General features: G+C 33.7%; 1 protein-coding gene across 6 annotated transcripts in view; it reads left to right on the plus strand.

Annotated features, from left to right (window-relative positions):
* CADM2 (cell adhesion molecule 2) overlaps positions 1-14,951 on the plus strand; it is a 1,108,555-nt gene that overhangs the window by 997,337 nt on the left and 96,267 nt on the right. For all 6 annotated transcript variants that reach the window (XM_019024501.4, XM_019024502.4, XM_019024500.4 and 3 more), the window contains one exon: positions 4,026-4,204. In XM_019024501.4, the coding sequence (XP_018880046.1) occupies positions 4,026-4,204 (179 nt within the window). The remainder of the gene's footprint in view (positions 1-4,025; positions 4,205-14,951) is intronic.

The following is a 14,951-nucleotide window of genomic DNA, read 5'->3' on the forward strand; positions in this document are numbered from 1 at the left end:
ACTTGTTATCATATAATGCTCTTTCAGAATTTTCATGGATATAGATCTGATAAAATTATCCTCCCTTTTTGTTTTTTATCTTCCTGAAGACAGAAAAAAACAAACTGTTTACTACTTTCTACTTACACATTTACTACAACACTTCATCTCTGACCACCAAAATGTGTGTTACCAACAATCAGTTTCCCCCACCAACAATCAGTTTTTCATGAGACACCAACTGGGTGTCACGTAATTCAATTCATGTATACGTCAGACTGCAGATTGAGGTCTCAGTCCCACAAGATTGCCTCCCATTTCGGATGCCACTCACATGCACTAGGCTGTTACCTGTACTTCTGACCAACTGCCTACAAACCATGATTTCTGTGACTTCCTTCTTGGGTGTTGTTAATTTGGTGGGATAGCTCACAGAACTCAGGGAAACACTTTGCTTATATTCACTCATTAATTATAAAGAATATGACACAAAACTATCAAAACCCTAGGAGAAAACCTAGGCAATAACATAGGCATGGTCAAAGAGTTCATGATGAAAACACCAAAAGTGATTGCAACAGAAGCCAAAATTGACAAATGGGATCTAATTAAAGTAAAGAGCTTCTTTCTGCACAGCAAAAAAAAACTATCGTCAGAGTGAACAGGAAACCTACAGAATGGGAGAAAATTTTTGCAATCTACCCGTCTGACAAAGGTCTAATATTTAGAATCTACAAGAGGCTTAAACCAATTTACAAGATAAAAAACAACAACCCCATCAGAAAGTGGGCAAAGGATATGAACAGGCACTTCTCAAAAGGAGACATTTATGCAGCCAACAAACATACAAAAAAAAGTTCAACATCACTGATCATTAGAGAAATGAAAATCAAAACCACAATGAGGTACCATCTCACACCAGTCAGAATGGCGATTATTAAAATGTCAAGAAGCAATAGATGCTGGCAAGGCTGTGGAGAAATAGGAACGCTTTTATACTGTTGGTGGGAATGTAAATTAGTTCAACCATTGTGGCAGGCAGTGTGGTGATTTCTCAAGGATCTAGAACCAGAAACACCATTTAACCCAGCAATCCCATTACTGGATATATACATAAAGGAATATAAATCATTCTAATATAAAGACACAAATTCCTCAAGGATCTATAACCAGAAATACCATTCGACCCAGCAATCCCATTATTGGGTATATACCCAAAGGAATATAAATCATTCTAATGTAAAGACACATGCACACATACATTTATTGCAGCACTGTTTATAATAGCAAAGACATGGAACCAGCACAAATGCCCATCAATGATAGACTGGATGAGGAAAATGTGGCACATATACACCATGGAATACTATGCAGCCAGAAAAAGGAGTGAGATCATGTCCTTTGCAGGGATATGAATAAAGCTGGAAGCCATCATCCTCAGCAAACTAATACAAGAACAGAAAACCAAACACTTCATGTTCTCACTCGTAAGTGGGAGTTGAACAATGAGAACACATGGACACAGGAAGGGGAACAACACAAACTGGAGCCTGTTGCAGGGTTGGGGGTGAGGGGAGGGAATCTAGATGATGGGTTGATGGATGCAGGAAAACACCATGGTACAAGTATACCTACGTAACAAGTCTGCATGTTCTACACATGTTTCGTGGAACTTAAATAAAAAAAATCTGTATCTATATCTATATAGCTATATATCTTTATCTCTCTCTCTCTGTCTCTCTCTCTCTCTCTCACACACACACAAAGGCAACTGGTGAACAGCGAGATGAGGAGATGGATAGGGCAAGGTATGCAGGAAGAGGAGAGGAGCTTCCATGCCCTCTCCTGGCATGCTTCCATCTTGGACCTTCTGCATGCTCTGCAATACAGAAGCTCTCCAAACCCTGCCCTTTTAGGTTTTATGGGGGCTTCATTAGGTAGGCATAATTGGTTATATCAGTGACCATTGATGATCATCTAACCTTCAGTCACCTCAGCTCCCTGGAGGTTGAAAGGAAAATGGGACTCAAAGTTCCAACCTGTAATTACCCAGTAAGCTGCCCAGGAGCCCACCAGAAACTTCTGATTAGAACATCTCATAGGAGCATCTCAGAGCAAAAGATTCTCCTATCACGCCCAAGGGACTTAGAAGCTCTGTGTCAGAGTCTACTATCACTCAGGAAATCACAGTCATGCACCATATAACAACACTTTGATCAATGATGCACCATATATAGGATAGTGGTCCCTAACTATTATAATACTGTATTTTTACTATACATTTTCCATGTCTATACACTCAAATACTTACCATTGTGTTACAATTTGTTCCAGTATTCAGAGCAGTAACATGATGTACAAGTTTATAGCATAATCAATAGGCTATAGCATATTACCTAGGTGTGTAGTAGGCTGTGCCATCTAGGTTTGTGTAAATGTAGTCTATGGTGTTTGTATAATGACAAAATCACTCAATAACACATTTCTCAGGCTATATCCTCATAGTTAAGTAGCATATGACTGTATAAAGGTCTTAGTTCTTTCTTGCCGGGAACTGGGTTAAGAAGCTAAATAGAACAAAAATTTCTGCTATCACCCCTATCTATCGGGGCTTCAGGAGCACTATGTTAGGAGCTGGGGGAGAAGACAAAATACATATTTCTTATATTACAAGATCACACTCTCCAAGTGTTGTCAGTACTTAAACACTTGATCAGTTCCGTTAACACTGCCAATCTTCTTCTTTTGATATTGTTTACAATATTTGTTATTATTTTTCACAACTTTTATCCCTTCTACAAAATTTTATTAGAATAGTATATATCCTTCCTCTTAGAAAGGATGCCATACCCATAGACATCACTTACTCAATGCCTCTGTTCTAATTGTGTTCACAATAACATAAAATAAATTCAATATTTCTATCAAATTTAACAAAGCTTTTGAGAAAATGATTCCATGTGATAAAATTATGCTGAAATTAGAAAATTTTCCATACTAAGCCTAGAAAAATATTCATCATGTTAGAAAGCAGGAGGTAGTAGATGAAGCATCAACTATAGAGGAAGACCAGGGTTTGAATACTTCTCTCATCTATATTCTTATATGCAGCACATTTTAAAAAGTGATATTCATCAAAGTGTTCTTTTGAGAATTACAGAAAGTAAATTTAAATTACCTAGGATAACAACTAGCAGATGGTAATAGATATTATTAACAACTATTTCTATCATTAATTATTACAGAAGACTGAAATTTTTGAAGAGGGGAATCTATGGTTCATTTATCCTTCTTTTCTAAAAGCATATTTTGAGATAGGGCTCCTTTGCAGGAATTTTGTTAAAAGAAAACTCATAGTAAAAACCTCTAAAAGAATGAGAAAAGCAGCAGAGGTGAAATGGAAAAGATTCAGGTGGTTTCAAGCAAAGCTGTGCCACAAGGGTGGCTCTAAGTGCAAAGATTTTTAACTTTCTAATATTATTTTATATTTTATACTTATTTTATATTTATTTGTATGTATGAATATGAATACTTATATATTTAATATTATTTATTATAATATAATAAGTATTATTTAGTATTCATTATTATTATATATATTTATACTCATATTTTATATACATATTTATAAAAATTATATATTTATATATAAATATAAATATTTATATTTACTTATATCCAAATACATCTGAGGAAGATTTGCCCCAGTAGCCTAAGGGTAGTCTTCCAATGTGGGGTGTGAGCCATTAGCAGCAGAATCTGGGCCACACGACTTTAGCAGGGGACCAGAAATGACTGCTACTGGGACTCAACAAATTAGTCTCTGAATACATATCTGCTTAGTTAAATAGAGTAGAAGCAGATTATATTTGCTATACCTCCGACTCTTTTGAGTGAGTGTGTGATGGTCCTTTTGTTATCTTATAGAAGTTAGCATATGGTTATGTACAAAATACATGTTAAATATTTAAAAATTGATTTACTAAATTTACACATATTTAACATTTCTTATTTTTGCTATCTACATGCATGTTTCAATCCAATAGGCCAGAACCTGTTTTGTGGACAAAGGATGGCGGAGAATTACCAGATCCTGACCGAATGGTTGTGAGTGGTAGGGAGCTAAACATTCTTTTCCTGAACAAAACGGATAATGGTACATATCGATGTGAAGCCACAAACACCATTGGCCAAAGCAGCGCGGAGTATGTTCTCATTGTACATGGTGAGTAACTTTTGGAAAACATTATATGTGAAAGGATGCATAACTTGAAAAACTATTTAAATATATCAGAATTTTAAGTGCAGTAAACAAAATTATATGGTTTCTTTTTATTTCAGGACATCTTATGAGATATTTAATTATGAGATATTATATTTAATATTAATATATTCCCAGTCAGACTGATAAAATTGTAACATACATAAAAATTTTTTTTGTGAAAAGCTTTCTCAATTATAAATATACTTCTTACATGTTGGCTTGTAAACTATATTAATGATCGTCTTTACTTTATTTTTTATTTTTTTTTGGAGACAGAGTCTTGCTCTGTTGCCCAGGCTGGAGTGCAGTGGCATGATCTCAGCTCATTGCAGTCTCCACCTCCCGGGTTCAAGCAATTCTCGTGCTTCACCTCCTGAGTAGCTGGGATTACAGGCATGCACCACTATATTTTTAGTAGAGATGGGCTTTCGCCATGTTCACCAGGCTTATCTCGAACTCCCGGCTTCAAGTTATCAGCCTGCCTCAGCTTCCCAAAGTGCTGGAATTACAGGTGTGAGCCATCACACCCGGCTGATTGTCTTTAAATTCTATAAATAAATGCGTTCACTTATAATTCAGAATCATGAAAATTACATTTCCTTTAAGCTAATTTTTATTGTATTATCATAAACATATACTTTATAACTTCTGTAATTTGGTTTCACAAAGAATGACAGTGTTATTGAAATGCAGCAAAAATGGGAGTGTACAATATTAGCAACAACTGCATCAATTTCATTGAACAATAATTTAAAGTTCCTACAGACTTTTTCTTGACTCTACTTATCTCACAATTTGAGTAAATATAACAAAATCACAGAAAGAAATACCAGTCGCGATGAGTGAATAAAATTTCTGTTTTTTCCAACTTTCAAATGCCACAATGGGTTTTTCATAAGGTAGCTTCTTTTAGATATTGTTAGATGGAGATGAATTTTTATGAGATTGATGAATATTGCAATAAATAAAATTAGTCAGGTTTCTTTACTACAGTACTTCCCAGACTTTATTGTATACGTCAGGGTGCATTGCAAATCTCCTCTAGGAAGAGCCATTAGCCAATGTAAGATTTTCATCATATTTCACCAAGAAAACTTTTCTGGGACTAGTATTATATTCAACATAATATTACAGTATACTAAATGAGTGTTATGCATAACACAGTGCTGTCATAAATTGTGGATCTTAGAAACTATGGACAAAATATGTTTATTTGATATCTTTCCCTTGAATGCATTTATGGAATACTAAAAGACATATGTGTTTGTTCCATACCTTTCAAAAAAGAATTTTGGGGGTCTAGTATATTTCTTTGTAAAGAGATTAATTTTAGGGAGAAATTAACAAGTGTTATTTTTCCCAGGTATTCATTTTGTTCATTTTGCCAAAGGGAAAAAATTAATATGTTCAGTCAATATACAATTTTCCTATTTTCAAGTTGCATTATTGTATAAAATCTCTCAGTACTTAATACTGCTTTGCTATGGTAAGCAACGAAAGGCTCACAATGAATAGGCTATTCGTGTAAAACATCTAGAAAATAGTAGAACTAACAGTTGAATTTCTAGCACTTCATGAATTGTACAAAATTCAACTTTGGAAAAATTAGCCTAATCCAATTAGACTGATAAATTGTATTTAAATGTGGTAATCCCTGTAGACAGACCCTGCTGGCCTTTCTGCCAGAGAGAATGTTACAACCACTGGGTGTGGCAGGAAGGTAAGTGAGATCCTTAGAGCAGGATCCAAGAGTAGATTTCAGTTGATGCTCCCTGGATGTTTAGATCATGCAGTCATGTAAGGAAAGTGTAGTCTATCTGATTCACCTTAATTTTCCAAGTGCTTCTCTCACCTAACAGTTTCTGAGCACCTGGGGACATGTTGTATAGCATGTCACATTGTGTCAAAATCAATATGACATAAAATATTGAGAATTAGAAGAGAAGTGACAGAAAAAATAATATACCTAAATGAAAAGTGTATCATTTTTTTAAAGTAGCTCATCAGGAAAATTCATATATTTTTTCAGTGCTTGCAAGCTAGCCAAAAGCATGATTTCCTAAATAGCCAAGCTACCTTTAGGTAGTTGGCAGTTGATGTATTTCTAATAAATACTTCCCTAAGCACTTTGTGAGAAGTCATTTTTGGCTTTGCTTTTTAAACTACAATTCATCAAAAGCACCCCGTAGATTAATGCTATTCATGCTGCTAGATAAATGCTGTGAAGTTCAACAGCGGTTTACCTAGGATTATTGACACAAGTAATGAGAGGCTCGATGAAACAGTGAAACCATATTATGATGTGTTTAAAAGGGGCGCCAATTGGGTTCATGGCAAAATAAAGGTTTTTTCCCCTTTGCACACTGGGTATAATGTTTCATTAGTCACTAGTTGTATAAATATAAAAAGCTACTCTCTTCTGTTAATGGTTTGGCTGTTTCAAAACCTTACTAAATGATGAAATTTGAGTGGCATTTCGATCTATAATGAATGATGTGTGCATTTTTGGAATGGAGTGATAAGTGATCATTTGTGAGAACTTTACCCTTTTATCTTTTACACCAAGGTTGATTTTACATTAGTGGTGATAATTTAATATAGCTCTAGTACAGAGGGTTTTTCACGAGCTGAGACCCGTGTCTTTGACTCTACCACAATTGCTTAGATTCTATTGATTCTTAACTTGATGGAGTTCTGAGCACTTTCCTGTGAAATCATCTACCATCTGGATGCCGTCATAATAGTTAGATTTTATTGTTTGGGTGTCAGTGGAAGTGCATTATTTAAATGCTACCACATTTAATTGTTAAAACCACTGACATTTTGTGTTAGAGACACTGGTGATTCCCCCACTCCCTCCTAATTACACCTTTAAAAATTTCAACATTAGGACCACATGTAGTAATTTAACTGCCAGTCTAAAATTTATCCTCAATGAAAGGCCTACCCAGAGTCACCATACTAATACCTGTAAGATTAAACATCATGCTTAAGAAACATTTGCACTGTGGAGGTTCCATTAAGAAAGAAAGTAGCACATTTTATGAACAAGCTTGGCAATGGAAAAATTTATCTGTTAAATTGGTAGCCATAATTATACTAATTAATTCCTCTGAGCACAGTAGTTTCTATTTGCTTCTTTATAAAAATGTTGAAGTATATCTCTTGTGATTATTGTGGTCATACTATTTATTTATTTACAATGGATGATTATATCCATAGTTTTAATGTCTTTGAATATCTTGACCCATTGCTATTCTTAACATTTGAAGAACTAGGATCAAGATAAAAACTAATTCACTCACCCAATAGATATATAGTACTTATCTACCAGGTACAAAGGAGCAAAGATAAATAACAAACAAGAAGATTATAGTTTAATGTGGAAGATAAGCTAAGCATTTAGATAATTGTGACACAAAATAGAAGAGTTATAGGGAGCTATAGTAAGATGGTCATACAATGTGGCAGATGTTCACACTTTGTGTAGTTCCAACTGTATGGAATGTTTAAAAATAGTAACATCACTATGATTTATAAATATTATAAATATAAATAATTATAATAAATATTTAAATATAAATATTATGATAAATATTATTACAAATTAATAAATTCATTTATAATATGACATATATTGTAAATGGAATTACTCAGCAAAGTGCCAGTTATACAGATATATAATAAATTAGACTATTCTTACTATTCTATTTCTAGTAGTCTTATTATACCAAGGACAATCAAACTCCAAGGGTCTGGTAAGAAACTTGCCCATGAGTTGCATACAGTTATTGCTCATAATCTTCCCTGAAAGCTACCGGAACATAAATTAGGTTAACGCTATTGAAAAATGAGAAAACTCTAATTTTTTTCTATGAGATAGAAAATGTTTTAAAATCTCAACAATGTAACAAATTGACCATGTACAAAGCAAGACATAAGTTATAGTCACCCTTGTTCTCTAATGCAACATTAAGTTCAGAAAATATAGGTTGAATATCTTGTCTTCAAGCAGAAGCTACCCGGATGTGCATCCATTCACTATAGAGAACATAGCAGATGATACCATTTTATCATGCAAGGTATGGATCTAGGGAATGACCAATGGTATTATGCTAATTCTATTTTGTGATTGGAAGCAATGCATACTCTTCTATTTATCATCAATTGATTAAAAATACACTCATAAAAGTGTCAGAAATGTACAGGACCTGGGAAGCTTTGAGAAAAAACATCTATGGAAAGTGAGAAACTCAAATTACCACATTCCCCAAACCCTAAACTTCTTCCCTCTTAACCTTCCCAGTGTCTCTACCTCCCTTTAAACTCATTAGAGAAATTAATAACCACTCCTCAAAATACAAATGGGAAATGGACAGATATGCTGCAACTCTTTAATATCACCTCCATTCTCAAAGTCTCCCCCAGGATCTGGGAAGAAATACAGTAATACCAGCAGAAAAAATAGTAACTAATTTCTCCTTCTGCCAATAGCTATACTATCAATGGCAGGTCCAGATTGTAGACAAGGGTAGCAAGGATAATGATTAGAGCTTTGGAGGGGAACCCATGTTGTCTCACAGTTATAGCAGAGTTGAGATGCACTATTCCATAAAGTTTTTTGTAATATTCCCCTTTCCTTTTCAAATTTATTTTTTCTTTTACCGTAGTAACCCTATGTGAGTGTTAAAATTATTTTACCACTGTGCTAACTTATTCCCTTACTTCATTATTTTCTCCTTGTATGAATAAGTTTTATAACAATTCATCACTCCTTTATTATCTTAACTCTTGCTATCATTTAGAGTGAAATTGCCCACTATGCACCTTTCCACAGATTTCGTTTTCTTTACATGTATGTATTTTGCTTTTCTAGCAAATTTGACCTTTACAACCATGTAAGATAAGTAAAATCTCTATAATTAGTATTATGATACTATATAGTAAGTTAGAATCAAGATTTGCTTATATTTCTGTCCTGCTAATAATCTTATCACAATTTCTGATAATCTTAGTCTCTCTAAAATATCACTTGACTGTTACGGTTTGTTTTATTTGTTCATGTGTTTATTAAACAGTGATGGATATATGATACTGCTTTTTATGTTTCCAGGATAATTTACTTCAGAAGTAACATATATAGAGAATAGGATACGTCATGTTTTATTGTTAGTTGGTAGGATTCATTATTTTAAAAAGAGTGTTCTGGAGTTTTAGAATTTTAATAGAGAATATTACTGCTAGAGATCTCTATGTGCTTTGATCTGCTAAAAGGTATTAAGCTATTAAATGTGCCTTTCTAGCTCCTAAGAATCAATAAGATTGCTACTTTCATTTCACTCAGCTTTTATTGTTAATAATAAATGTCAAAAAACACTCAAAGACAGAAAATCGTACACACAGATATTATAGACTTCTGGATCAAGCCAAACTTCCAAGCTTTGTTGCTCATGTAGACACATATCGTTTTCAGAGACTGTAGGTAAACACAGGTTCCCTCTTCCATCCTGGGTAGTGATTCTCCATTTCAGTTAACTTGCTTACTATGGGAGAGGAAAAATTGAGTCATGGATGGTATCTTTTCTTTCACTTTAACAGACATTTCCAATCCATCTATCATCTTTTTCAAATATGTAACAGATGTGCAAAATATAAACTCATTTCCTTTAGAGTTGTCAGTACTTGACCCTAAATTTAGCAAAATAATATATATATCAGTGAATGCAGTAATCATTAAGCAACAGATTAGGAACATCATAAAGTAATACCTTAAATTTGCTTTTAAAATTTTCTTGCCATAGAACTAAGCAAATATGATATAGTAATACATCCCTAATCTTAGAGAGATATATCTCTCATGTATTCATGTCATGATTATCAATGATCTGAGAACTTCATCACAATACAATGAAAAATGTCCTTTTGTGCTTCATAGTAAATGTGTAGCTAGGCCGGAAGATTGCCAGCCCCTGCAACGTGCATTTACTATTAAATTATCCAGCAACGAAACATCTAGCAGTATTGAGAGGCTACATGATTTTTTTAGGCAAGGTGATCTTTACAGGTCACACTGAGAACTAGGAGAGTCCATCTTCTAGCTCGTATGGGTGGCTGGGGAAGGAAAAAAGGAAGCCTGGATTATGGACAGATGTAAAGCCTAGCAAACATTAAAAAGGGATTCAACTAAAATCTGTTCTTTCACATGGAAACAGACCTACCAGTTGGTAAGTTAATTCTGTGTACTCGTAATGAGCATTTTTTCTTTGGAGCATTTTTCTTAGAAGCATAGATGGAAAATATGCAGTGGAGGGAAAAAAGGATGGAAAAGGCTTCCATACCGAGCAACAAACAGTGTGCTAATGGAAGAGCCCTATGGTTGCTGCTCTCATCTCTGGTTGAGAGTTTCCAGGCAGTAACTAGTTGGATGATTCTTAAAACAGTATCTTCTTTAATCGCTGAGATAAAACGCTATCATTTCTGGACATGAATAAGCAGGGAGAGCTCTGATGCCTGTAGGAAAGGTGTACCTCTGACTGGATGAATATGCTGTTGAACTCTGCAGAGAGAAATGGAATGGCATAAAATAGTAAAGACAGGAGCACTATTTTCATTACAAAACATTTTAAAAGGTGTATGTGTGTGGGCACACTCAACACAGAGTTAAGGCTTAATTATATGTCTCTGTTTTAAGATGAGCACAAAGTAGGTACACTAAGGTTTCTGCTTTTAGAGTAAAAATTCTGTTGAGAGATGCCATTCTGAAATAAATATTTCTATGTGCTAGATGAATCACAGAATGAAATGTACATAGGAAAAAACCATCATTCCTGCCTTCTATCACTAAACAATTTCATCATTAAAAAAATATTTTCTCACCTTATTTACATATAATATTTTCTCTCAGTTGCAGTATAAAATAAGGTAAAGAGAAGGATAGAATCTGTGGCACTCAGTCCTTCTATATTTGTTTATGTGGAAATAAGGCCAGGCTGTAGCTTTACCAAAATGTACAGAGCTCTTCTACCCAAGTATATGTGTGTTAATTGGCTCATTTGTTACAGATTTCAAGCAATATGCAATGGCCCATGGGAGGAAATTTTGGCATTAGTTTTCAGAAACAATGGCATTCCTAAATAGAAGACATAGATTTTTACATAAAACCTGCTTTGTAGCTTTTTACAATATAGTTTTCACACATATTGTTACAACATATATACTTGTTTCGGATTCTAAAATTTTTCCTTGATTCTATTCTACCCTTCTCTCCAATTCATCATGAAGTTCCATCAACGTTGCTTCCAAATCACATTCCCAAAGTGGCCACTTCTCTCCATCATCCTCTCTGGCTTAGACTAGGCTCCCTGGTTCCACACTCCCACACCTTCAATCTCTTTCTCACATAGCTTCAATATATAAAGGTTTTAAATGCATATCTCTTCATGTCGTTTCCCCATTTAAACTTATACAAAGGCATTTCATCATCCTTAGTATAAAAGCCAAACCCTCATTGTCCTACTTTTCCAAGCCCTGCATTTTATGGCTGCTGCCTACATCGGTGGCATCTCTCATCACTCTTCACACACCCACTTCTGTCTCTCTGGTCCTCTTTCTACTCCTCTAAGTTGTCAAGGTCATTTTCTTTTTAGAAATTTTGCCTCTGCTTTGGAATGCTTGTCCAAGATGCACAAGAAATGCTGCCAGAAATGCTGATCTTTGCAAGATTGATTTCTTATTCAGATCTCAGATTAAATGGGATTTCTCAGTGAGGCCTTTTTTGTCCATTACCATCTAAATTGTCCCCCAGTCACATATCACTTCAATTAAATACTCTACAAGGCATATATCATTATGTGATAGTTTAGCTATTTATGTGTATGTACATGTTTGTGTGTCTATATATACATACGCATATATATGTACACATATATGTATGCATCTGTATATGTGAATATATTCTATGTCCTCACACTAGACTATGACCTCCTAGGAAACAGATATTTTGTGCATCTTATTTATTTCTATACCGCTAGCTCTTAGAACAGGGCCTTCTAAATAGTAGGTGCTCAATAAATATTTATTTAATATTTAAATCTGTTTCTGTCTGTCTCTCCCGCTGTTTTCAAGAGAAGAAACTTTAGTGAAGCAATACATACACATATACACATATACATACCCATATCTACATATATACACACATATACGAATATACAGGTGTGTGTGTGTATATATATATATATATATATATATATATATATATATATACACTCACACATACACACAAACAGCCTTGACTTCTGGATAAAATCAGGGAAATAATTGATATTCCTTGGTCACCAAAATAATAAACTTTAGTTTTTATCCCATATTGAAAAAAAAAAGACGTGTTTACTTAGCAACCCAGGTGAAATGTGCCTTACTTATAGAATTAAGTAATTCAAAACATAAATAACTGTGCATAGATTAATTTTTCTAATAAAAATTTTTGCAATTAAAGAGTTATGCAATTGATTCCAAGCATGTGTTTTCATCTTTTTGCAAAGTTAAATGACTTTGCTAACTGAAATTCAACCTTTTATAAGAGAGACCTGGCTGCTCATGAGAGCTCTGACCATTAGAAATACAGGTGATAGGAGTGGATATTAAAAGTGAAGCTCAATAGATGTTTATTCACAATTATTCTTAACATTATTTAGTTTTATTCAGTTATTGTGTTCTAAGGATATGTCAAAGTGGACCTATTCATTAATATGCATGTGCAAAAATTACCTGTAAATAGACATTCATAGTTTTCTTAAATTATAGGTTAGCAAGGTTATAATAACAATCTTTGAAACATTATTACCTTATCATTAATTTTTATTTAACTAAACTTTTGTATTGCAATATAGAATATTGCATTTGGATTCACGTTATTACTTTTAAAAACTAGCAGTTAACAAACATTTATGTCAAAATTAGAATTCACTAAAATTAGTGCCTTGTGCATAGTACTCTCTTCATCCTCCAAAATGCAGCACAGTTTAGTTAATCCTCAAAAATGTTGGTTCAGGATTCTGAAAGCTACTTTAATCTTTGATGAAATTTATATATTAAATGAGAAGCAGTATCAAGATAAACCTACAACATATTTCAGGTAAGTTACATGGTGATAAATCTATAGAGTAACATAAAAATATGACCTAGTATGGGTTAAGCAACTATTTTACAGAATGAAAGATAAAAATGGAAAAAAAAAAGTCATGCAAGAAATCTTAAAACAGTTTTTAATCATAAGGATATTACATTTAAATATGGGTGGCTTGCTGCAAAAAGTGATTTTTGTATTCTGAAATGTTCACTGACATTAATATTTTTAAAATAACATACATATTAAGATCATTTTTTCTAGTATACATGAGATTATTTTTCAGTTGAGATAATTAGAGAATAGGAGGCAACAAATGTATTTACTTCATCGCATTTTGAATCTGAACCAACGCCCTTATGGACTCTCGTATGTCCTGACGTCATGTGCAAACGTTTTTTCATGTATCATTTTTTGAGTGAAGGTGTTTTGCTTTTAGAAGATCAACTCTGATCCATCACTGGTTAAAAACTTGGTCTGAAAGGATTTATATAAATGACGAAGCAGAAAGTCTTCAGTTTTTAGATGAGGAAGCATAGATGCATAGAGGTTAAATTACATGCAAAATGGCTCTCAGCTACTTTATCACAGAGCCTACATGAAAAATCAAAATATGTGGATTTCTCAGTCAGTATTTTTCTACTATATCACAGTTCTCCTTGTGTTTATTCATAGCTGATTTACGTTTTTCTTTTAATGGATGACAGTAATATTCTCTTACATTTTCACAGAACTTAAAGTATTGGACCAAATCATGTGATTTACTTTCAGGTAGAGTATTTTAAGGAAAGAGTAGGAAAGGGCTCACAATATTGAAGTAGGCGGAGCTAAATGATATAGGATAATGCACTTCAAATGCATTTTTTTAATACTTGAAATTTCACTTTACTTTTGTCAGTTTGGAATGTAAAAAAGTATTATAAAAGAAAAAATGCATACATTTTTTCAAATAAAGCATTGATTTTATTCATGAAGTTTTCTTGTAATTACATAGAACTGACAGTTACCGCCTACAGTTTAAAATTGCAGTACTTTTCATTTTTTAAGAACAGCTTTTTTTTTTCTTGTATAAGCATTCCATTTAGTATGAGAAACCAGTGGACGCTATCAGAGGGATGAAAAGGGATTTATTCACATATAATTTTTAAAAGAGTTCCTTTTTATGAAGCAGATGGGGTTACTATATGACTGTTGAGGAGGAGGCATGTACTGGTGAGTTGGGACCTTCTCAACCTGGTGGTTATCATTTAAGTAAGAGCTTTGGTGCTGTTATCCACTTTTACACTGTGATCCAAATAGGCTGCTGCATGTAGCTGAGCATAATGGGAGCAGATGAATGTCCTTCTTTTTTTGTACAGGCAAAAGCAAATAAAGTAAACTTTCCTCTTACAATTGTTTCCAATGTCAGTCAGTGCAATTAGTAGTAAGGAAAACTACCCTATTATTTTTTAAGATAGGGAAATGTGAGTACCTTTCACAAAAAAAGACACATCTTACCATAATAATTCTAATGATATACCTCAAGTTCTAACACTTCTACATCTCCACTAATAACTCTTAGTTTTTATTTATTCTTTATCATCC

Source organism: Gorilla gorilla, chromosome 2, assembly GCF_029281585.2.
Source record: "Gorilla gorilla gorilla isolate KB3781 chromosome 2, NHGRI_mGorGor1-v2.1_pri, whole genome shotgun sequence".
Classification (NCBI taxonomy): domain Eukaryota; kingdom Metazoa; phylum Chordata; class Mammalia; order Primates; family Hominidae; genus Gorilla; species Gorilla gorilla.